Source organism: Stegostoma tigrinum, chromosome 34, assembly GCF_030684315.1.
Source record: "Stegostoma tigrinum isolate sSteTig4 chromosome 34, sSteTig4.hap1, whole genome shotgun sequence".
Lineage (NCBI taxonomy): Eukaryota > Metazoa > Chordata > Chondrichthyes > Orectolobiformes > Stegostomatidae > Stegostoma > Stegostoma tigrinum.
Genome location: NC_081387.1, coordinates 13,244,312 through 13,268,208, shown reverse-complemented (window position 1 = coordinate 13,268,208; position 23,897 = coordinate 13,244,312). Strand labels below are relative to the sequence as shown.

At 43.2% G+C, this 23,897-nt stretch overlaps 2 protein-coding genes across 4 annotated transcripts in view; one reads left to right on the top strand and one right to left on the bottom strand.

The window, feature by feature from the left end:
• atat1 (alpha tubulin acetyltransferase 1) overlaps window positions 1-6,656 on the top strand; it is a 34,342-nt gene extending 27,686 nt beyond the window's left edge. For both annotated transcript variants that reach the window (XM_048520034.2, XM_048520033.2), the window contains 2 exons: window positions 1,124-1,175; window positions 3,469-6,656. In XM_048520034.2, the coding sequence (XP_048375991.2) occupies window positions 1,124-1,175; window positions 3,469-3,886 (470 nt within the window). In that variant the 3' untranslated portion in view covers window positions 3,887-6,656. The remainder of the gene's footprint in view (window positions 1-1,123; window positions 1,176-3,468) is intronic.
• Window positions 6,657-13,248: 6,592 nt separating this feature from the next.
• Window positions 13,249-23,897, bottom strand: part of ppp1r10 (protein phosphatase 1, regulatory subunit 10) — a 30,128-nt gene continuing 19,479 nt past the window's right edge. For both annotated transcript variants that reach the window (XM_048519877.2, XM_048519875.2), the window contains 8 exons: window positions 23,343-23,522; window positions 22,549-22,795; window positions 21,018-21,093; window positions 19,813-20,013; window positions 19,217-19,313; window positions 17,602-17,712; window positions 17,235-17,483; window positions 13,249-16,277 (listed from right to left, as the gene is read on the bottom strand). In XM_048519877.2, the coding sequence (XP_048375834.1) occupies window positions 16,168-16,277; window positions 17,235-17,483; window positions 17,602-17,712; window positions 19,217-19,313; window positions 19,813-20,013; window positions 21,018-21,093; window positions 22,549-22,795; window positions 23,343-23,522 (1,271 nt within the window). In that variant the 3' untranslated portion in view covers window positions 13,249-16,167. The remainder of the gene's footprint in view (window positions 16,278-17,234; window positions 17,484-17,601; window positions 17,713-19,216; window positions 19,314-19,812; window positions 20,014-21,017; window positions 21,094-22,548; window positions 22,796-23,342; window positions 23,523-23,897) is intronic.

Sequence of the window (23,897 nt, the reverse complement as noted above, 5' to 3'; positions counted from 1 at the left end):
TTGGGCCTCAAATTAACGTGATTCCCCAAAAGACAGGAACGAGGTTTCCTTACGCACTGGTCAGCATGATTCTGCCAAGGAATTTAGGAGAAACTTCTTCACTTCACCTTGTACTAGCATGCTGCTCACTTCTATCACACTCTGGGCTAAGCTGAGTAACACCAGAGCTGGAGACAGGAAGGACAGCAGTGCAGACAGGGTGAGACAGCCAGGGGCACATAATGCACCAGGTGACCTAGTCCTTTTGCTTTAAACTCAGTGTAATTCTATTTGGGTAAATTTTGGGGCGGTACAGTGTCCCAGCGGCTAGCACTGCAGCCTGACAGCGCCAGGGACCCGGGTTCAGTTCCACCCTCAGGCGGCTGTCTGTGTGGAGTTTGCACATTCTCCCCGTGTCTGCATGGGTTTCCTGCGGTTTCCTCCCACAGTCCAAAGATGTGCAGGCTAGGTGGACTGGCCGTGCTAAATTGCCCGTAGTGTTCAGGGGTGTGTGGGTTATAGGGGGATGGGTCTAAGGGGATGCTGCAAGGGGCGGTGTGGACTTTGTTGGGACGAAGGTCTTGTTTCCACACTGTAGGGAATCTAATCTAATCTATATTTTAAATGGACAGCACTAGCCCAGCTGCTCCCAGACTTGTTGAGCCCAGCGTTGTCTATTTTATTAATAGTCCCATTCGCCACATTGAGTGTTACTGCTGGGGTCTGATACATTCATGTTGGTTTGAGCTGGATTCGCTTTGACATTTTTACCATTACTGAGAAGTATCTTTGTTTACATCTGTGACCATGGTGTAAAACAATGCTGTATATAACCAGTGTCACCGTGGGAGGGGGCGGGTACGTATATAACCAGTATCACCGGGGTGGGGGGGGTGGGGGGCATCTATGTATATAACCAGAATCACCGGGGTGGGGGGCGGTTTAAAAGTGACAGGGATATGGCACGATGAGTTTGATGCCATTCGCTCCCTTAAGCCGAGGGAGAGCTGTGGCTGGGGTGAGATGGGGCTTGTTTCTATGACACACAGAATGATCTTTTGCCAGTGTGTCACTGTGTGGAGGGCAGGGAACGGGGGCTGTTTCCTCGGCAATAACCTAACAGGAGCTTCTTTATTCCGATCAGTGTCCAACCAGGACTCACCACAACGGAGCGATGTGCCACAACTGGGACCTGGGTAAGTGACCAGTGCCTATTTGCTGCATGTTAATTAAACATCACCACCCCCGTCTCCGACCCCCCCAACCCCAGAACGGAACTGCCTCTGTAATATATAAAAGACGTGTTCTGGCTGTCTTTCGCATGCCTCCCCACCACCCCCCTCCCCCCCACCCCCAAAAATCTCAGTAGAGGGTCCGGAGTGGCTCCCTGTCTCCCCATTGGAAACAGGAGGAGGACCGGAGAACACACTTTTGGTGAAATTGGCAAAATTGAAAAAAGGCAAAGTGAGGAAAATCTTTTTTTGAGACAACCAGAGGTTTGGTGTCTGAGAGCGTAGACAAGGCAGGTTCAACCAGGGCTTTTAGGAGGGATTCATATTGTTAGCAGGAAAGGGCGATCATGTCGGGCTGCGGGATCGGAGGGGAGCAGCACAGGTATGATGGCCTTAACCATTCTTTGATTTGTTAACCCCCTCCCCTCTCCACCCCACGCGTGGCCAAGTGAAGATCGCACAGGTCTGGGAGGAACGTGCTCCCTTTCCTCCCCTCTTTGCCGGCTTTGCTGCCGTCAAGTCTGATAGCTCAGTGGGAAGCTGAGTGGGTCACCCTGCCGGGTTAAACCCAGAGATCACAGAGCAGCAACTGCTTTATCAGGGAGCTGTTAGGATATTAAACTGTCCCCACTGTACTCCTCACCTGGGCTAGTGTCGATTTCTGATCGAGGAATCAATGAGGGGAGTCATCAGCTTCGGTGCTGTGTTACTTGGAGCTGGAGTAGGCTATTCGGCCCTTCAAGCCTACGCTCCCCCCCCCCCCCCCGGGTTCAGTATGGTCGTCCTGTCTTATGGCCACATTCCCACCACCTCCCCACACTCCTCGATGCGTTTCAAATCTAAAAATGTATCTATCTGTCGAATATATGTTCAGTGACTTGGCTTCGCACTGCTTTCTGCAGTAGAGAGTTTCACAACCCCTATAGGTGAAGAAATCGTTCAAAAGTTGAATGATTTCGAGAAGGAGACGGTCACAATTGTTGAGGGTAAAGGGATCTAAGGGGAAAATGGGAACAGGGGACTGAGTTGGATGGTCAGCTTTGATCATATCAAATGGTGGAGCAGGCTGAATGGCCTACTCCTGCTCCAGTTTTCTGGTTTTTCTTCTCAGCACTAAATGGTCTATTCTGTGGACCCCAACCCAGTTCTAGGCTCCTCAACCAGTGAAAACAAGAGGAGAAAAGTGTGACCCTGTGTGTTTCTAAGTGCAGAGAAGTAAAAAACTGTAGATGCTGCAATAAAACTAGATAGTGCTGGAGAAACTGGTAGCGTCTGCGGGGAGGGTTCAGAGGTTCTCTGGCCCCTATCAATTTTTGCCTCAGTCCCGGTCAAATTGAGATCTATTTAAGGAAAATAAACACGAGAGGTAGGAAGGTATAGAAGGCCGTGCTGAAGCCTCACCTAGGAAATGAAACACTGTCATTGGAGAAGGCTCACTGGGCTGATTCTGGGTATGGAAGGGACTGTCTTGTGAGCAGGGATTGAGGAGGTTGGGTTTCTACCCCTTGGAGTTCGGAAGAACAGGATATGTCCTTCTTGAAACATACAGTATCCTTTAGAGGACTTAAGCTTTCCACATCATCTTTGGTGTTTCCCCTTGTGGGAGTGTCACAGAATAAGGGGTCTCCCATTTAAGACAGAGGTGAGGAGTAATTTCTTCTCCTGGAATCCTTTCCCACAGGGCTGTGGGTCATTAAGTACATTTGAGGCTGACGACAGGTTTTTACCCAGTGAGGGAAATCGAAGGTTAGAGGGAACGGGCTGTAGAATAAAGGATCACCAGATTGGCTGTGATCTCGCTGAATGGCAGAACACACTCCGTGGACTGGATGGCCTACGTCTGCTCCCTTACGATGGGGTGTGATGAAATTGTGGAGTTTAAACGATAAACTGTGCACGGAGCCCTTTGAGTATTGTGTTGTATATTGGGGAACCAACATGAAGGATGAGTTTGGGGAATGGCTCCAAATGGGCAAGGCCCTTCACTTGGGTGCTGAACAAGTTTGTGGTGGGAGAGTGTGGCGTAATCCTCCGCCCTAGGGGCGGGCATGGCTAAAAGGAGGTTTGATGCACCTGTTTCAAATTGCAAAGGTGTTATGACTGAAGTAGAGAGAGAGCAACTGTTTACAATAGAGTCCATAACCCATGCACATGGCGATTTTGAGGTGATTGACCAAAGAAACACATGCTCCATGATTTGGCTTTGCCAACTCTCTCTCCCCACTCCTAACATAGTGTGGTTTATGTTTTCATTCAGGTCAATGGATTCCCCGACCGCTGAGCCAGACCAACTAACCCAACGTCCCCCGCCATTGGATCTCAGAGGCCTGACCCGCGATTCAGATTCTGACTCTCCCTGGGTCCAGACTCCATGCGCTGGGAACCTCGATACCCCACTGGCGCCCAGGGCGCTGGAGCGGCCTGCCACCGGGCAACGGGCACCGAGCGAAGGGGAGCCCCGGGCCGGGGAAGGAGGCAGGTTGGAGTGGCCGGAGGAGAGGGATGGTGATGTGGCTGCGGCCTGTGACAACCAGCAGGCCCAGGCCTGCCGGGAGGAACAGCAGACCAGGCTGCAGGCTGGGAAGGGGCGAGGCAGCTGGACGGACCTGAGGGGGCCCCTCAGTGCCCAGTGGATACGACACAAACATGAGTTCCGTAACACCAGACCCTGGTGATGACAACAGCACTACCACCCGTGGAGGGGTGAAGCGGGGGGGCTCCTTTGAAATGGGACGGCTGCCTTATTCCTGAGAATCATGGCCCCCACTCCCACGTTGCCGCACTGCCCCCACCCACTAATCACCACTTACCTGATCCCACCCTGTTTTCTTGCACCATCCCAGGGCGCTGTTTCTCAGGCTGATCCTGATCTGGAACCAGGTCCAGGCACATGCCCTCTTCCCACCTCTGACTGCTGCCACCAGGATGTGCCTATAATCGGAAGCAGCCAGATACCTCCTCATGCTCCTTGTTGGAAACGGGGAGGAGAGCGTGCTGCTAGGAAGACACCACATTCAGGCAGTGAAACCCAGCTGCTGGTTCAGAGCTGAACCGCATGCTGCCTTCTGGGTGGAGTAGGAGGTGAATCAGGCAAAATGAAAATTCATCACCTTATTGACCGACGGCCCTCAGCCACACCAGTCTCCCACTTCCCTCACCGAATGTGGCTCACCATCGTTGCTTTACACCGTCCTGTGTCTCACCCACAAGGTGGGATTCTTGAAAGACTGTTCTGAGACTGTTGCTGTATTGGAGAGGGGATGGTAGCTCACTGAGCTCCATGACAAGATCACAAATTCCTGACTGTGTTCGAGCCACCAAGGATAGTTGGCATCGTAAAGCAGCGTGGGCATTGGAGAGGCTCAGCAGGTCGACCAGGCTGCGGGGAGTTAACAGGCCATCAGGACCTGAAACGTTAGCTCGTGTTTCTCACTGCACAAAGGATGACACAGCTGGGCATTTCAGCGTTTTCTGTAGGGTTTTTAAAAATGTTTTTACTCACTCACGAGTATCTGGGCATTGCCGGCTATGCCAGCAATTACTGCCCATTCCTTGTCACCGCCTTGAACCGCTGCAGTCCACGTGCTGTGGGTTGATCCACAGTGGTGTTAGAGAGGAACTTAATTGAATTTGACATTTCCAGGGTCAGTTTACGGTTTCTGTGTCCTTCCTGATGTGAGGCACCTATGTTTAACACGCTTCGGGGTAACTCAAAATGCAGGAGTGAGCTGTTGTCAAGTGAACCGAGGCCGAGCCGCTTGAGTGTGTTGTAAAAGTTCCATGGTGCTCATCAAAAGAAGGGAATCCTGGCCAACATGGCTGCCCCCACCCCACATCCCATATGGTCTTCATGCCATTGGAACCTTTTCATTCACTGGGCGATGAGTCAAGAAATCAAAAGGACTGATGATTGAGATTAAGCTGTATCGCTGTGGTAATTTTGTAAAACAAGGAAACTGCACCTTGGTAACGAGGAGCCACTCAAGTGTCAGCCAAGGAGCCAGAGGACCATTTCTGCACAGAATCCTCCCAGTATCTTTTGGGCTTTTGCTGAAATGAGGGTTACTCACTGCAACTTTTGTCACTGTGTGAACATCTTTGAAGAGCTGCAGTTTGTAAATGTAAACTGTATATTGTACAATGATACTGCCTTCACCGCTGAAATATCCCACTGGTGGAGAAACTTTGCAAGTTTTACTTAGGTGTGGTGTGAAGTTGCTGTACGCCTTGCTGCATCTCTGGGGAATTCACCCAGTTTGAACCTTTTGTTCCCTTGGGAATATTCATCTTGGACTTTGTAGTTGTCTCAGAACTACTTTCATGTCCTGTTTGTTAACAGAACAGAGCTAGTCATTCTCTGCTGGTGTTAATGCTGCTGACATTTCCATCTGAATCAACTTTATCTCACCTCCAATCACACTGTTCTTTCTCCTTCGTCTGCAGATATAGCTCCCTCTTCAGCAGATCTGCACAATTTTCCTCAACTACTCCTGTGTGGGAGTGAGTTCCAACCATCTCAGTACGGTCGAGGTAAAATACTCCATCCTCCTATTCACTGTGAGCAGTGGCATGGGAGTTCTGCTAGTGGACTGTTTCTTGTTAATTTCATAGGATATGGGCATCACCCTCAGGAGTAACATTTGTTGCCCATCTCTAATTGCCCTTGAATGGAGAGACTTGGCAAGTCATTGCGGAGGGTAGCAGGGAGTCTGGAGTCTCATGTAAGCCAAACCGGGTAAGAGTGTTAGATTTCTTTCCCAAAAGACATGAAGGAACCTGTTGGCTTTTTACATCAATTGCCAATGATTGTCATGGTCCTCATTACTGAGAATCACTTTATACTCAGAATTTGTTCATTGTAGTGGGGACCAGTGGTCCCACATTTGCATGGGCGCCTGGGCTTCTAGTCTAGTGATGTTGTCACTTCTTCTCCACTGCCTTCTTGACAATGGCTCTGCCTTCAAACAAGGCTAGTATAAATCACCTATAATCCATCTTTTACACAGAAAATGAACAGAACCTCTGGCTTTCATAGAACAGAAGTTCAGTCATGAATGCAATCTAAAGAAACTCCACTGTTTAAATAGTTGTATGTTGTTGTTGCCCAGTGCTTTTGTCCCAGTTATTTTACATTGAGCAACTCTGCTTTATAACTGTTAGTATATCAAATGGAGACGGCTTGGACCATCTGGGTGGAGATGCAGCACTGTAAAAACAGTAAGAGTTGGGACATTTGCCATTTAACATTTTCTGCAAGTGCATGAGGCATGCTTATGGTTCCTTGGGGTTGGAATTACACTATACACATGGCCTCAATCCCTATTGTACAAACAATCCTGATGGTAAATGAAACAAAATGTAGCTACTATCAAATTATTAACACTTGGTGAATCTGAAGTGCTTTGATGTATTCACTATAGCCAAAATAAAAACAGTATTTTTGTATGCGTTCCTATCTATTGTCTGTGTCTTTGACGCACCAAGCCGTGACTAAAACAAAGTCCTTGTCTTCAAAAGAAACAGTTCAGTAACGTACTTGGTGAATGTAAATTTGAAATTCGTTTTGGGCTGAGAGATTTGAGTGTGGGGATCTGGTGAAATCAGGCTGCAGACTAATATCAAACTGAACCTCAGTCAACTTTGAAAAAGTAACATTTCTTGAAGTGTTTTTGAATTGCTGTGCACCCCCTTTAGGTGAGAGAGATCAGGTTACAGGGGCAGTGCCTGTTCCTGTCAATCAGTAAAGAGCTTGACAGCGTACAGTGCGGGTTAGAGGGCTCTTGTAGTGTAGTGGTTGTGTCCTACTTCTGACCCAGGAGGCCTGGGTTCAAATCCCCACTTGCTCCAGACGTGTGTAATAACATCTCTGAATGGTCTGATTAGAAAATATCTGCAAACAATCTTTGAACAAAAAACACAAATGAAGAATCAGACAAAAGGGCTCTTGAGGCACAATGGTGGTCTTCCTACTTCTGGTCAAGAAGATCCAGATTTAGATATTAACCAAGATCTTGCTTAGAATTGAGGGTTTGAGTTATAAAGATAGGCTGAGACTTCTTTCACTGGAGCACAGGAGGCTGAGAGGTGATGTCAGAGGTTTTATAAAATAATGAGGGGTATAGAAAAAGGTTGAATGGCAGGTAGGTGTCTTTTCCCCAGGGTGGGGGATTTCAAGACTAAGGGGCATACTTTTAGTTTTAAAGTGAGAAAGATTTTAAAAAGATGAGGCAATTTGTTTTACACCGTGATGCATGTGTGGAATGAACTTCCAGAGGAAGCGGTGGGTGCAGGCACAGTTACAACATTTAAAAGACGTTTGGATAAGTACATGAATAGGAAATATTTGGAAGGATATACCAGGAGCAGGCCGGTGAGACTAGTTTAGTTTGGGATTATGGTTGGCATAGACTGGTTGGACTGAAGGGTCTGTGTCTGGTGCTGTATGGCTCCACCCAGGTTCAAGTCTCTTCTGCCCCAATTGTGTGTCAAAACATTTTCAAGCAGGTTGATTAAACTACGTATGGTCCAGGTTCACGTAATGTGGTACATGTAATGTAATATATCCAAGTGATGATGGGCAGGAAATTGGTGATGGATTTAGCAGGGAACAGTCCAAGCAAGTGATGTATTGAAATCATGAAGTGAGAATAGCAATACAATCTCAAGTAGTGAATTAATTGGATTAAGTTTAGGTCAAGATGTGATTTGAGACAATTTAAGAGACTTCAAGCATAATCTCATAAAACAGAAACCTCAAGCATCTGGTCAGTAGCCTGTGAATTTGTGGCATTTTATTTTTAAATTACTCATTCCTGGGATGTGTTTATCACTGGCAAAGTGAGATAAGAAAAGCAAGACCACAGCCTTTTAAACATTCTCAACCACTTGACAGCTGATGTTCTTTAATTCCATGTTAGTGCATGCTCCCTTGATCCCCTGAGAGATTAAAGATCACCGCCTGCCTTGAATATATCTAATGATGCATAGTCCACAATGACATAAAGTACAGCAGTTCAGAGATTCAAGTACCTCTGGTCAGAAATCTTTCTTAATCTAAATCCTTGAATGATTGAAACATTGTCTTGAGACTGTGTTCTTGTGTAATAGAGATTGTTTCCCCTTATTGGGGAAGACAAGGTGCCTGCACTGCAAAACCCCTTCGGCGATATGCATGTTTCAAAAAATTACCCCTCTGCCTTTTCTTTAATTGGACAGTTCTCTCATCCCAGGAATGAGGTTCATAGTGCCAGGGACCTGGGTTCAATTCCACCCTCGGGTGACTGTGGAGTTTGCACATTTCTCCCCATGTCTGCATGGGTTTCCCCCCACAGTCCAAAGATGTGCAGACTCGGTGGACTAGCTATAATAAACTGCCTGTGTGGATTAGGTGGGTTATAGGGAATGCGCCTGGGTGGAATGTTGAGGGTCCATGTGGGCTTGTTGGGTCGAAGGGCTAGTTTCCACACTGTGTAGAGATTCGATGATGATAAATCTAGTAGACTCGTGGGCTGTAATATCTCTAAAATAGTATATCCTTCTTTAGATAGCAAGACCAAACTACTAAAGTATGCCAGCTGCAGTCTCACCAAAGCTCTATACACGTTCATGTTCTTGTAATACAGTCTTTTCACAATAAAGGTGATAATGGTATATCAGTTATCTTTGACTTGTTTTGTTGCTTATTGCACCACAACAGATCTCTCTGAACATCAGTTTTTAAGTTTCATATCTTTTAAAGAATCGTCTACATTTCTACCACCACTAAAAAGAATAACCTCCTACATCCACACACCATATTCCATCTGTTATCTGTTGCCCACTCACTTTACCAGCACATCTGTATATCTTATATTCTCTCAGTTTATATTCATGTTGTTTTGCATCATCAGCAAATGTAAGAATCATGGAGATGTACAGTTCAGAAACAGAACCCTCGGTCTGCCTTGTCCATGCTAACCAGCATTGGCCCATATCCCTCTTGAATCTTTTCTATTCATGTACCCATCCAGATGCCTTTTAAATGTTGTAATTGTACTTCCTCTGGCAGCTCATTCCGTGCACACACCACCCTCTGCGTGGAAAAAAGTTACCCCTCAGGACCCTTTTAAATCTTTCCCCTCTCACCTTAAACCTATGCCCCTCTAGTTTTGGACTCCCCTACTCTGGGGAAATGACCTTGGCTATTAACCCTATCCATGCATGTCATGATTTTATAAACCCCTATAAGGTCACCCCTCAGCCTCCAATATTCCAGTGAAAATAGCCCCTGCCTTTGCAGCTTCTTCTGAAACCCTCCAATCCTGGCAACATCCTTAGGATAATTAATTTTGGACTCTTGGTCTGAGCCATTAATGTGGAAAGTAAACAGCTGAGGCCACAGCACTGTTCCTTGTGTTTCCACTAATTACACCTTGCCAACTCGGAAAGTGCTATTTTAATTTCCAAAACTCTGTAAAAAGCAAACCATCTTCTGTTAGAGTCTGAACTGACAGACTGAGCAGGAACTGAATCAGCCACATTGAGGCAAAGGCAGGGAACGGTATAACTGAACCCAGCAAGCAGATGGAAAGGTTGGAGTGAGGCTTTGTCTCATACTCTGTGTGGTGGGAGAACGTTGTGAGTGAAGAAGATCATCAGAAACTCAGTTGGTAAAGTAATCTCTCTCATTTGCCGTTGGGTGTTTTTTTTTGCCACGTACTTTAAGTTATGTTCTGTGATTACCAACTAGCCTGCACTAGAAAAAAGGAATTCTTATGCAGATAAAACTGTCACAAAAAAAAATCCACACCTTGATAAAATCATTCTTCAACCTGCTGTGCCCAAAGACAAGTGATTTCAGTTCCTCCAGAGTCTCCCAGGTATGCAATAGTTTGAGAAACTTGGACCAAAGGGGCTGTGTCCGTGCTGTATGACCATATGGTTCTATGATTCTCTCTCAACATTCTTCCAAATTTCTCTTTTGAGGAGGAACTGGACAGCAAGCCTAGAGTAATAAGGCCATTGTACATCTTGCCAGTGTAAAGCCAAACAGATTAAAATACACTGCCTAAAAGCATTAAAATGTGTGCTGTTGCATGGTTGTCAGGAACTTTGTCTCTCTTTTGGAAGAAACATCTGCATGTCAGGACATGGGTGATGTAAAAATAGTTACCTGATAGAAAAACAAAAGGGATTGCAGTGACTAACAATCTCTGATCATCTTCTTGTTAAGTATCATGGGCAAGATCTCTACTAATGTTGCTGTAGCAAAATTACGGAACTTGACATCATACATTTACACTGAGCCCCTGTACAGCCTCAGAACTGGCAGTTTGACCGTTGACATGTGTTTATCTCCAGCGCTTACAGAAGACCTGCCACAGAAGGTGCATCTCACTCAACATTGCCTTCACAGACCTCACCAACACTTTCAATATCATCAGTGGAGATAGTGCCATCAGGCTGCTGTAGAAACTTACACATCGTTCTTCCCTCCCACACAAACATGTAGAGTTTTATTTTTCAGATATAATGGAGTATCCCTGGATGCTTTCATCATCAGTATAGCAGAGTAAAGCATCTCTGAGCTATGGCAATCACTCTCTTTGGCAAATTTTTCTCTATGCAGTTATTGTAGCAATTTTGGTGCCTCAAATGAGGGTGTCTACTTGCATGCCAGAACTGATGGCAAGCTGTTCAAATTAGCAAGACCATGCACCAAGACCAATGTGTCCTAGCCCAAGTTACTGTTTGCTGATGAAGTTGCAATCATATTCCATGCTCTTGTTCACTTACTGCAGCTGAGAGGTGACATTATAGAGATTTAAAATCATGAGGGGCATGGATAGGGTGAATAACCAAGGTCTTTTTCCCACCAGGGTAAGGGTGTCCAAAACTAGAGGCCATAGGTTTATGGTGAGAGAGGAAAGATTTAACAGGGACCTGAGGGATAACTTTTTCATGCTGAGGGTGGTGCATTTATAGAACAAGCTGCCAGAGTAAGTGGAAGAGGCAGGTACAATTTGCAGTATTTAAAAGACATTTGGATGGGTACATGAATAGGAAAGGTTTAAGAGGGATTGGAGTTGAAAGGGACTCTCACTCCCCTTTCAAGCCAGCAGCAACCAATTGGCTGAATCACATGAGCTGAGTGGATGATGCCACATCCCCAGAGATATCCTCAATTGTCTCCTATCAGCACAAGATTGCCCATCAGACCAGAACAATAGTAGCAAGCAAAATCTCACATTGACTGGGATCAGGGTTGATACATGGAAAATCCACAGTGAGCTGAGTGCCTGAAAACAAGCTGTCAGGAAGAGCATTGAAGAAGCAGAGGACAAAAGAAATGAGAGATGGCAGAAAAGAGAGCCTGAGAAAATATCCAACCTTGGGCCAACGCCGTTCATTCATGCCAGCTCCAGAAGGGATTGCCACTTAGAAGCCAATCTCTACAGCCACAGAGTGTTCAATGCAGAAGTGACATAGGTCATGTATGCATTTCATGATTCTCAAGATGGACAGATGCCGTCAGACCTTCCTGTCCGTTAATCAATTCTCTCTATGCAAATATAACGCTGTAAACCTCAGCCTATGTATTTTGACCTTTTGCTTGGCACTACATTGAACAGCCTTTGGCAATCCAAGCACTGGCCTACTAGTCAAATTTGCAAAAAAACAAATGTCAAATGCAATTTTCCTTTCATAAAACTCTATCTAATCAAAGATTAAGTCGAGACTTAAATTGTCAAGGCTCCTTTAGTAAATCCTTTCTTAATAATTATAACTGTTACTTGTTACTCATCTTTAGTTGTCTCTTAAAAAGTCCAAATGCACTGCAGTGGTTCAAAGCAGCTCACCACTGCTTTCTTAACAGCAATTAGGAATGGACAATACATGCTGCACTAGCCAGTGCCATCCACATCCCATGAATTAACAAAAAAATCTCTGCTTGCCTCTTGAAAAAGTGGTAATGAACCAAATATAAACTAATCAAACTTACCTACTAAAGGCAGCTGTAATAGTGAAGGACATTGAACACTATGCAATTAATGATCACAAAAAGCAGATATACTGTGCAAGAAATTAACTGTTGAATTTTCTTTCCCCGACGTTTCCAGATGCTAAATTAGTTGTCCAAATTGTGTTAATGATCCTCATTGTGGCAAAGATTAGGAGCTGTCTCAAATTTTGGAGAAAATCAGAAGTTAATTTGTAAACTGCACCATACAACACACAAATTCACTTTCAATACTTTGCAGTCACAGCTAGACAGGAGAGGTTTAACAGGCAATTTTTGCTGTGTTTCAGGAATACTCGGGCTTGCTTTTAGCATATCCATTTTTCTCCAGGTTCAGCCCAAACTAATTTAAGATTGACAAAAAGATAGGTGCAGTGTTGACGCAGCTAGTGAAATAAGAACAGGCTAACTAAACCTGGGGACTTAAGTAAACATGCATCTCAGGTCCCAGCTACAATTAGATAACACCAGATAACTTTATTTTCTGTTATGGGCATAAAACACTACTGCTACAGAATTTATACATTTCTTACCCATCTCAAATGGGCATTTTAACTTGTTTGTAACATGTTTAAGATGAGATTATTCTATGCAGTGCAATTTATGCCCACAGGATGGCTAAAACTTGTTTATGCAACCTTGTTATGTACAAAGCTCTGCATACTTGAATGCAAGATTCACTCGATGGCGTAGTTTTTCTTAAACTCAGTTTAATACTGCTAGTTTTAAGATGTTTACATTTAGGCTAAAGCCATTTTCAAGATGTTTACATTTAGGCTAAAGCCATTTTACTTGTTACAATAAGTGGTGAACAATTATTTTAAAAGCATAGTGATGGCTTTCAGTTTATTTATCTCTTGTGGAGATTAAGTGGATTGGACGTTTAAGTACTGAAAGCAGAATTTCATATATATTTAAAATTATGACAATTCCCATTAGCAACCTCCTTCTATATTCTTCCATCAGTTCATTCATTCATTCAGTCATTCATTCATTCCGTGTGGTGCAGTTTCACAAATTAACATCAAGAAACAGCTGTGTTTTAGCAATGTTTTATTATCAAAATAGAAAAAGGAATATCATACAAAAAAGGACAAATTTACAGGGAAAGATTATCCCAACAATAAATCTCTAAAAATGAGAGATAAGCAATAGTTTTCACAGAAAGTAAAAATCACGTTAGTTGTGTATGCTTGTAGGAAGCAAAGATCCCTGAATACACAGACCTTCATAGGTGCACACATGCACAGGCACAGGCTATTTTCAAAATACTTTATTGGTTTGTTTAAAAAAAAAGTCCCAGTTACTTATTCTTTTCTTAATAAGCACAGGAACATAACTGTACAATATCCATTGTTCAAAAAAAAGTTGAGCTGTAAAATGATCAGTAGCAGCCATTATCACCACATCAATTCTGATGGGGTTTTTTTAATATATATATATATAAAAGGAACAAACTTGACAAAATGAACATATACATCTGTAAAATTAAAGTATCTCAAAGAAAATATAAAGTAACTGCCCTGTTCCAGAGATCATTAAATTGTCCTTGTTTTGTTTATGTACAACAGTACTGTTAGTGCAATGTAGAATTTAGATGGGGGTCAGGGGAGGGGAAGCTCAGCTGATCCAATGCTTTCTTACAATGTTAATAACTTCCCACTCCGAGGGAAGATCGGAATGGTTAATCCTCAACAATACTGATTTCCAAGTAACGTTTCACATTTACCAACCACTTGCTCCCTCCTAACAGCTGCATCATATTTTAATAACGGTGTCAATTTAGGTCCTGCCTTCGAACCTTCATTAAAAATGCTACTTCTAACTGTGGCAAATGACAGTTGTGAATTACTTAAATGGTCTGGATTTTCCTTGATTTTACTTGAAGCAAGTAATATAACTTTTATTTCAGGCCAGGGCTTCAATTCACAAACATCTGTTAAAGCCAGAAAAAAATTAAATCAGACAAAGTGCTGTGGGCCCTAATTAATAAAAAAAATGGCTGTACAGTTCCTCACTCAAAATATTTAAGAAAATAATCTTCACAGGAACACAAGTATGTTCAGTGGGCCAGGAAAGTAGCTCCTCCCTTCCTATCACCGCTAAACTAGAGGTTCAGGCTTGGAATGAAACTGAGCACTAAGCTAGATATCAATAATTTTCACATCCATTAGCAAGCAACTGGATACTGATACGGATGTTTCCTTTGTAGCTCTCAAGTATACAAAAAAAAAGTAATTAACCCTTCAATATTTTTCTTATAAGTGCCAAAAAAAAATCAGAAAAAGGGGAACAGCAAAGACTGAACCGAAGTTACGCAATTGAAGGTTGTCTTAATTATAAATCACAATGCTTTACTTCAGTGTTAAGCAACTGACAATTTGTACTAGGCTCTTACCTACTTAATCACCCTACAGTGTCCTTGAAAATTCAGCTTAAACTCTGAAACCCCTTGTAGTTCAGGCAGTTATGATTAAGTTGGGTTTCCTTAATACTCTAAAGGCGTACAGGACAGTTGTGCCAACGGGCATGAAACTGGTTTCTGAATGGTCAGCTCCCTATACAAAGTTTCCAGTAATATGCCCAGATCATCATTTCCTTAAGAAATGCTAAAAGATTTATACCATAACCACAGTCAAGAACTTCAAATTGGACAATGTAAGGAAAAATGTCCACTGTACTCTGGTGAATGTATTCTGCCATACTTGGTGGCATGCAATTGATACAGTTTGAATGGGAAATACATCCTGGGTTTGATTAACTACTTTAAGTAAGGGAGGGGCAAGTGGGAAGAACACTGCAAGCAGTTACTTGGGATTGACGCAAACTACATGCTTGACCAAGGGAAGAGTCAGAGGCATTACCCACTATAAGTACAACACTGATTTCCCCCACCCCAATCCCATCAGCTAAATGCAGAGCATTTATTACAAAATAGATATTTACAAAAATAGTTTGAGAAAAATTCAGTTACTGCACACTGAAAGGGCAACTGAAATGTGGTCAGTGCTTCTGCTATGGAAAGTTGATTTGTAGGGGAGATATAAAAAGGAAACAGGAAGCTAGGAGCCAAGAGGGAAATGAATCAGGGAATTTTCACAACAGATCTCTGGAAAACACTGGTTGAAAGTAAGCTCCAATTTCAGTATACTTTCTCCTTCATTGGAAAAGGAGTGGTGACATGATACAAGGACAGAGGATTCAGCTGGGTGTTGAATGCAGTATTGAAATAGCTGACCGCTTTTTTATTTTAAAAATGCAGAGGTAGAAGTGTTCAGTAGTTTACCTATTTGGATATGTGGATGTCCTCTCTGCGCTGTTCATTTCCAATACAACAGACCAGCAGACTAAAAGAGGGTGGGAAGGCATTTCCCAATTCTTCAGCAGGCCACCCACAAGCTGCTCATCACCCCAACCCACCCTCTGCCCTTCATCACGTGTCACAATGACTAAATGGGAAGAGGGCAGTCTTGTTTATTTTTCATCCTGGCAGAAGAACAACATGTAACCTTGTTGAGAATAAGCAGTTCTTTTTCTCCTCTTCAAAGTTCATCTACATCTCAGGCTGCCTTAATAAGCCTCACAGAGGCAAACACAAAAAAAGGGTTCAGGGGTTAGGGAGAAAAAGGACAGGAACAAACTGGGAGTTGGATCCAGTATCTGAGCAACAGCAACAATAATGTAGTGGTCTAAACCCCAAGCCTTATGTCCTTTCAGTTCCATTATTTAGAAGCCTACATAGACCGTGATGGGAGACCCAGGCAGGGCCCTGTTCGTCTGTAATACAGCAGTGAAAACTGTTCAAACTTTCCACAGGATAGAGGGAGGCCTGCTCACTCTGGGATGTCAGGAGTCTCCACAGGAACTAGTGTCTGACCCAGCCAGACCATATTTTCGCACTCTTCAGCCGATGCTAATTTTCTTCTGTTACTTCTTAAAACCGGATCGTGTTGAATTTCACGGCAACGGGGGCCCATTCACCCCAGGGTGGTAGAAGGCACAGTTGCTCTCATAACGGCAACTGCCTTTCATCATGAAATGCCGACACATGGGTCTGTTTGACATGTCTGTTGGGGGGTTGGGGAAGAGAGAGAGAGAGAGAGAGAGAATACAAAATTGTTAAACAGCATTTTTAAGGAAAGTTATGAATATGCCAAACTAATATAACAGGAGAAGGGTTTGGTCTAGTCTGTTCCACCACAATCTTCTCTCTCACACTTATTTTAAAACTTCACCTCTTTGAATACAAATGCTCACTCAGATTATGATGGGACAGATATGAAGAATATTTTGTTTTGTTTCAAAACTCTTCCATAGAACAAGATCACTGCTGCCAAGACTTTGCCTGCCCCTAATTCCCATAAGGGAGGACATCAGGCTAGGTGTACCCAGCACTTGCCCTGTATAATTTTAGCCACGACTACCCTCTGTAAATAGTTCTTGGAATAACATTGAGAAAGACCCTTTGAAGGATTGGGACAGTGTGGGGTAGAACTGAGCACTGCATGCAAAGGACGCCAATGGACAGACCTTTCAGTTGGGTCTGCTCAAACATTGTCACAGCCAAAAGGGTTGCATTGGCTATGGCAGAAGGCGCTGGCCTACTCAGTACTGTAGTAATTATACTTGTTCAAAATTCCAGATTGAAAGGGATATTCTTTTTCAAGCTAAATAGAAAACAAAAACTGACTGAGCAACTTATTTGAATCATTTTCACACCTCCAAAGTGAGGCCTTTTGCTGGGTTGTTGTTTGACAGTTTAACAATAGCCTAGCAGTACTTAATTCTATAAGTGGGGATGGGCGGGACAGAGAGACAGAAAAGCTCAGAGCTCTAAGGTGGGCTCTTTGTGAAAAAAAACGTAACTCATTAAGGTGAAGCTTCAGAATTAATGGCCAAACATCACAATCACCAACAGTTATAAGCTATATAAATGACTCAGTGAAATGAAACCATCCTCTCGAAGCTTCCCAAATGCAACCAAACTCCAGAGATCAATGGCAGGCTATCAACTGCCCACATACCTCCACCATGGTTGCCACCCATTCCTCCCCCGTGGTTGCCATGTCCTCCCCTTCCTCCTCCATGGGGGTGGCCCCGTCCACTGCGACCTCGGAAATTCTGGTCACCACTACGTCCCCGACCTCGCTGGTAGGGACCTCCACGCATGCCATGTGGGTTGCCCCTCATGTTGTCATTTGGCTGGTCCCAGTAGCCATCTCGTTGATGATGAGGTGGGCCCATCATTCTTGGGCCACCAGGGCCATGGGGAGCTGAGCAGAAAACAAAAATCTCACAGTCAGAAATCTTCAAATACAAAAACTTTGGCTTACGTACTTTAAAGCAAAAGCGCCTCTGGTATTGAGCGCAGGAACAGAGCCATGACTATACCTGGGAAAGGTCCCCCTGGTCCTGCAGGGCCACTAGGATGGAAGTGAGGCATGTTATTCTGGCTGGGAGGATAGCCATTCACTGGTGGTGGTGGGGCAGCCATTCGCTGACCTGCAGGAAGATAGAGCATCAGTGAGAGATATATTCAATACAAATTCAGAAACATCAACCAGCAGTTCAAAGTCAAGCAAACTCTTCCACAAAGCTATCAATGTTAAGCAGGTCGACAAAGGCTGACGATATAGTTAAATCTTCATCCCAAGAATATACTGTAACGTTAAGGCATTAGATAGTCACGTAGCAGAAAGGGATAGAAGGCAATGTGGTATTGAGAGATATGGTTGGCAAAAAGCTCACGTGTCATGTATAAAATTGTTAAGCTGAACGGTCTCTTTCAGAGCTCACAACTTGATGAAAATTAGATTGTACCCAATAGGTGCTTGCGTTGAATACCAGTTTCTGTGATGAAACATTTATACAAAGGATAGGTAAGTGAAGATAAACTTACATTATTAATTGAATGAAAATAAAGAACTGAGGATGCTGCTGATCCTGAACAAAAACAGAAATTGCAGGTGCAATACAGCAGCCTTGGCAGCAGTAGTGAGAAAGCAGAAAGTTCTGATGAAGAGTCACCGAACTAGAAACACTAACTCTGCTTTCTTCTATAGATGCTGGCAGATCTGTTGAGTTTCTTCAGCAACTTCTGTTCTTGTTGCTTTAACACCTGCCCACTTTAAGGTTAAAGTTGAGAGAGGAGAGAGAGCTTGCAGGAATAAGTTTTCAGAGTTACTCAAGCCTGAGCTAAGCATCCCTAAAGTTAACAGATTTCATGGCTGGGTGGTCACCTTTCACACTGTGATAGAGCTGAATTCACACAATAAGCACCAGATGCTCAGTCCCTGCAAGTTAATAACTAAATGGCCTGTATACCAAATCAGGTATGAGGTTTTGCTTACAGCTGGCCAGAGGATATAGCACTCCATGAGCCACTGTGTACAGGAAACTTAATAGATTGAGTGACACAGTCACATGCCTTTGGAAACAAAACTACACTGAATCAATCACAGGGGCAAGAGCATTCACTGGCCTTCACAATGGAAAAGACAACACTCCCAACTTGCAGCAGAGATTACTCTTAAACCAATATATTCCTTCCAGCCTTGCAGAATGCCTCAGGCGTTTGAGAATCAAACAGCAGCCACCCTGTTGCCTCCTGTCCGTTGGATCATTTATTCTTTGTAAGCAGAGGCAGAGAGTGTAACAGCAGATATTAAACCACAGAAGACATCACAGATGCATACCCAGTTTTTCCCTCAATTTACAGTTTTTAGCACAATTATTAGAAAGGCACAGAAAGCTCCTCTCTTGAAACCTGAAGCCACAATTTGAGCATCCCTATTGAGGTTAGTTAACTCAGCAAAAATCAGTGATCGGGTACTGGGGCTCTGCGATTCAGATGGACTCCCACATTTTTACGACTGAGTCAGCAGAACAAGGCATTACCAAACTTAGCAAAATTCAATTCCTTATTACAATGAGGTAGTTTTGAGGTTAGAAGTACACATCATTCACTGCCACAGATAGAGAGCAGTGTTATTTATGGATGGGATACCTGGTGGGGCTTGGTTCTGCAATGGTCCCAGCAACTGTTTGATTTTATCAGAGAATTCTGGCTGTTTGACTAACTCTTCAATGGGCTTTTGATTGCTCTGTAAATAATAGAGAACACAGGTTATTCTACAGACCCAACAATTACCCTTCACTTCACAAGGCCATATATTTCACAGTACCTTAGGTCACAAGATCTAATTTATAAAATTAGTTATTTTACGATTCCCATGCTTAAATATTAAGATTCACACTGCATGAACAACCATTCAAACAGCTGAATGTGTAACTTGGATCTCGGCCCGGTCAGGATATCAGCCATTTGCCAGATAACATCATGGAGTCCAACCACTTGAAACTTCTAGATCACTTGCAATGTAGCACAACCATCATACTGTGCTGGAGTGTCAACTGGGCAGTAAAAGGTTGGAGTAGAGCTTGAACTCATATCCTATCATCCACAAGTGCCACCAACAGAGCAAAGCCACCTGATCAAAACTGTATACAGAGTGCCATCCGAAGCGTTAATTTTCAGATGATCCAAGTCAAATGTTGCAAGAATGCAACCCAGGTAAATAAATGTAACCACTGAGTACTTACCATAAGGGAGGTGAGTAACTCCTGGACATTAATGCCAGTATTGGCATTTGATCCAGATTGCTGATTCTTCACTATGCCCATACTGCCCATCAAGTTGGCCAGCACTGGAGGCAGCTTGGAGCTTCCTGAACCATCAGGAGACTGAGAAGCCGCAACTGTTTTCGTTGGTTCCTCATACGTGGTGTCCTCTATGCCATTCTCCTAGGGAGAAAACAAGCATCACAATGAGGGGAAAGGTTTTCAACCGGTGTTAAATTGCAACAATTCAAACAAGAACACACCTGACAAAATTCTGTGTTCTTTCTTATTAATGTCTGTTTGTCACTGCTTGCATGTGAGCATCTTTATCTTGTACTTTCACTCAAGGCAAGAAAATCTGTCCCCATTAGCTTATTGTAAGAACAGGAGTTACAAATTTTACATCTTGGACAAGAGATGCAGGGCTTTTTTGGGGGAGGAGGGGACGGAGTTTCAGTATGTGGCAACTTTGCTGCTTGAGGGGGCAGCAAAGCAGAGACAATTGACAATCTCAGAAAAGGAAACTGGATACGCATGAAGAAAACAAAACTTGCGGTGTACAGGGATAGTAGAGTGGAATAAGACCGATTGGATGGCTGTGCACGAGCTTTATGGGCTGACTGGCATGGTCATGTACCGTAATGATCAAGATTCAGTAAAGTGGAAAAGTGTGTGCAGGTGAACCAAATATTATACCTCAAACTTCCTTCACTTTTAGAATACTTGGGGCAAATCGTTACAGCGATCTTGAGGGTGGCCTAACTCAGCAGACTACAATGAAACTTGGTTTATTGGACACCACTTCCTCAGGTTTTACAATGAAAACATGCAGAAAAAGCCAAGATATTATTTATACCAGTTAATTAAATGATCTGCAAGGCCAGTGGAAGCAGATTAAATTTCTAAAAGGAAATCAAATGAGTATTTGGGAAAAAAAAGGAGAAAACTTCAGGGCAATGGGGTAAAGAGCAAAGAGGAACGAGAATTGAATAGCTCAAAGTGCTGGCACGAGCATGGGCTGAAGAACCTTCTTTGGCATTCAACAATTGAAATTACAAAAACAACACAGGAATCATGTTTTGTATAAATTGAAATTCTCCCATGATATCAAATGATGCAAAAGAAGCAACTTTCCTCAGCAAGTAATATAAGCTGCTTTAACTGATTGAGCTCCACAGGAGACTTACATCATCCAAAGGAATGATCTTGGGTGGAATAGTTTCATAAGATTCAGCATCAGGCTCATGAGGACTCTCTGGAACACTGAGAATTTAAGTGCAATTAGATTGTCAGTAATGAAAAGTACAGGCACAATAGGGTGAATAAATAAATGTACATTTTTGAAACTAGCTTGTTTAAATTTTAAAAAAAATCAGCATCATTGTTAGATATGTCTGACTGACCCCCAAGAAAGAACTTACATTTTGGTTCTGCAAAAGTTGATGAGCTAATTACATAATGAGGATAAGTGCACACAGGACTATGTTTAGGTTTCAAATACCTATTTTGGATAAACAATGTGACATCTACACTGGCATACTATACTTTAAGCAGTTATTCACTGTTGCTACACACTCTCAATAGCATCTGATAAGGTATTATTTCCATGTACAGAGAAAACCGACTAGCGTAGGACAGGCAACTCCAGTATTGAGGAGACATTTAAAGTAGCAGCAGGGGAAATTCAAGAGATGTTTAAAAGCATTTTTTTTGACGGAGTAAATGATAAGGTATATTTTCCTCAAGTGATAAGGCAGCACAGGAAACTACAGTAGCAAACAAAAGCATTAAAAACAGTCTTGAAATGAGGAGAAATTAAATTGCACATTGCACTGCTTGAAAGGGCAATAGAAATAGAACCAATAACTTGCCAAAGGAATTAGATAGTGTGAAAAATTAGACGGGATGTAGGAAAGGACTGTGGGAAAGGGTCTAATTGGAAACCTGCTTCAAAGAGCTGCTGAAGCCCAATTGACCACTGTGCATCACAGAAGGCAATCAAGAGGATGCATAAGCCTACCAAAGACCTGCTTTTAGTGCAATGTCTATATCATATTTAATAACACAGCATTAAAGTTCAAATTTAATGGGAACTGCAGATGCTGGAGAATCCGAGATAAAGTGTGGAGCTGGATGAACACAGCAGGCCAAGCAGCATCTTAGAAACACAAAAGCTGACGTTTCGGGCCTAGATCCTTCATCAGAAAAGGATGAAGGGTCTAGGCCCGAAACATCAGCTTTTGTGCTCCTAAGATGCTGCTTGGCCTGCTGTGTTCATCCAGCTCCACATTTTGTTATCAAAGTATCCACTTATTCAACTGGATTCATGTACACTGGTACCTTGCTTCCTCAATTCCCACATTCTTGTGCATACAACCACCCCGCTCACCCCATTTATGAAGACATTGATCCATGTTACATACAAGGTCCTTCACATGCCTGAAAGGTAGGTCAAAAAACTATCTGGCCACTGGAGGGGTGACTGCTGAGAAGCGCATGGCCTACTCAAGTCCCATTTCCTATCACATTAACAAAGAGTTTTACTTTTATACTACAGAACTTCTGATCCAGACATAGCTATTGTCAATCACTGCTATCAAGTAATTTTAGTTTGTCTACATTCCCATTAAAGTGCAGTCACACACAGCCATACTGAGCTTTGCTATCCAGTCAAGAAAGGGGGAAAGACAAAATGAGTTATATACAGAAAGAACATACCAGTCTTTGGACAGGAAGATTTCCTGCAGAATCCCTTTCTCTCGCTCTTCCTGAATGTACTTCTCCTGACTGCTACTGCCCCTCTCTGCTAACTGCGGACCCAAATCGATTAAAACAGGGCATGTCCAAGGGATCTTCTCCTCCATTGTATCATGGCTCAACCTGCGAGCAGTCTCAAATGCCTGCCGATCCATCATCATTTCTCGCTTGGCAGCTTCACCGAAGTCTTTAATCTTGTTCACATTAACTGAAAGGAAACCAGTATAAGTAATGAGCAAAAACAAAACAAAGTAGTGTGACCAACAGCATGCAAGAAAAGTGCTTATTCAACTTGACTGAACACAATCAACAACTTTAGCCTCATGAACAAGAGAAAGCAGGGAAGAAACTGGAATCCTTTCGAACCAAACTAGACGAGGGAAACTGACAAATGAGACAAGCTCAAAATTGATACCAAACAAAGAAGTACTGTTCCAGTGACTCAATACTTGGAAAAGTCTGAAGTTGAAGAAATTAAAGCAAAGATTCTCGGTGACACGTCGCTATCAAAAAACAGTACAAGTCACTTAAAATGTGTCAATTCAGATCCTGAGTCCACAGGTAGTGGAAAAGCGAGCTTTAGAACAGCTCAACTACCGAACATGCCTCTCAGATTGTTAGACTAACTCGAGGAAAACTTGACATTACACCCAATCATGTCCCATGCTTTTGTGGCATGTCAGATTAAAAAATGTCAGTATTTAAAGGACAGTAGCCCTCCTCTCCCATTCCTTTATTGCAAGCACATATCTCACCTCTCTCAGTTTCATCCAGTTCAAAGTAGAAATACTCTCGTAGCTTGGATTCTTCACGCCATGACACAGTCTTCCTTTTCTTTCCCTTTCTTGTCAGCTTGGCTGCTTCTGGCACTGCTTCTGGTGGAGAAGGTTCAGCCACTGTCGCAGCTGCAGTCACTGTCATATCCTCTTCAACAGCTGCAAGTTAAAAGAGAAACATAGACGTCAACAACATTGAAACACACAACGAAAATTTAAATTCTTCAATATAGGCAAAGGAGGTAGATAAAGAGAGATCTTGGGAACGCAGCAAAAATAGCACCTCTACTTTCTGGAGATATTAGCTTTCCTAATAGATATTTTTAACTGACCTGTTCAGACATACCACAACAAAGTCTGGGGCAAGTGAGACTTGAACCCAGAGATAGGGATAACTCTACTGCACAAAAGTGTGTGAAAATTCACTGCCTGCAGTGGGGTTTGAATCCATACTACTTACCTAGGTCAGCATTAACTGGATCTCCAATTTACAATTCCAACGCTATCACCACCACCTGCCCATTGGCGAGACTG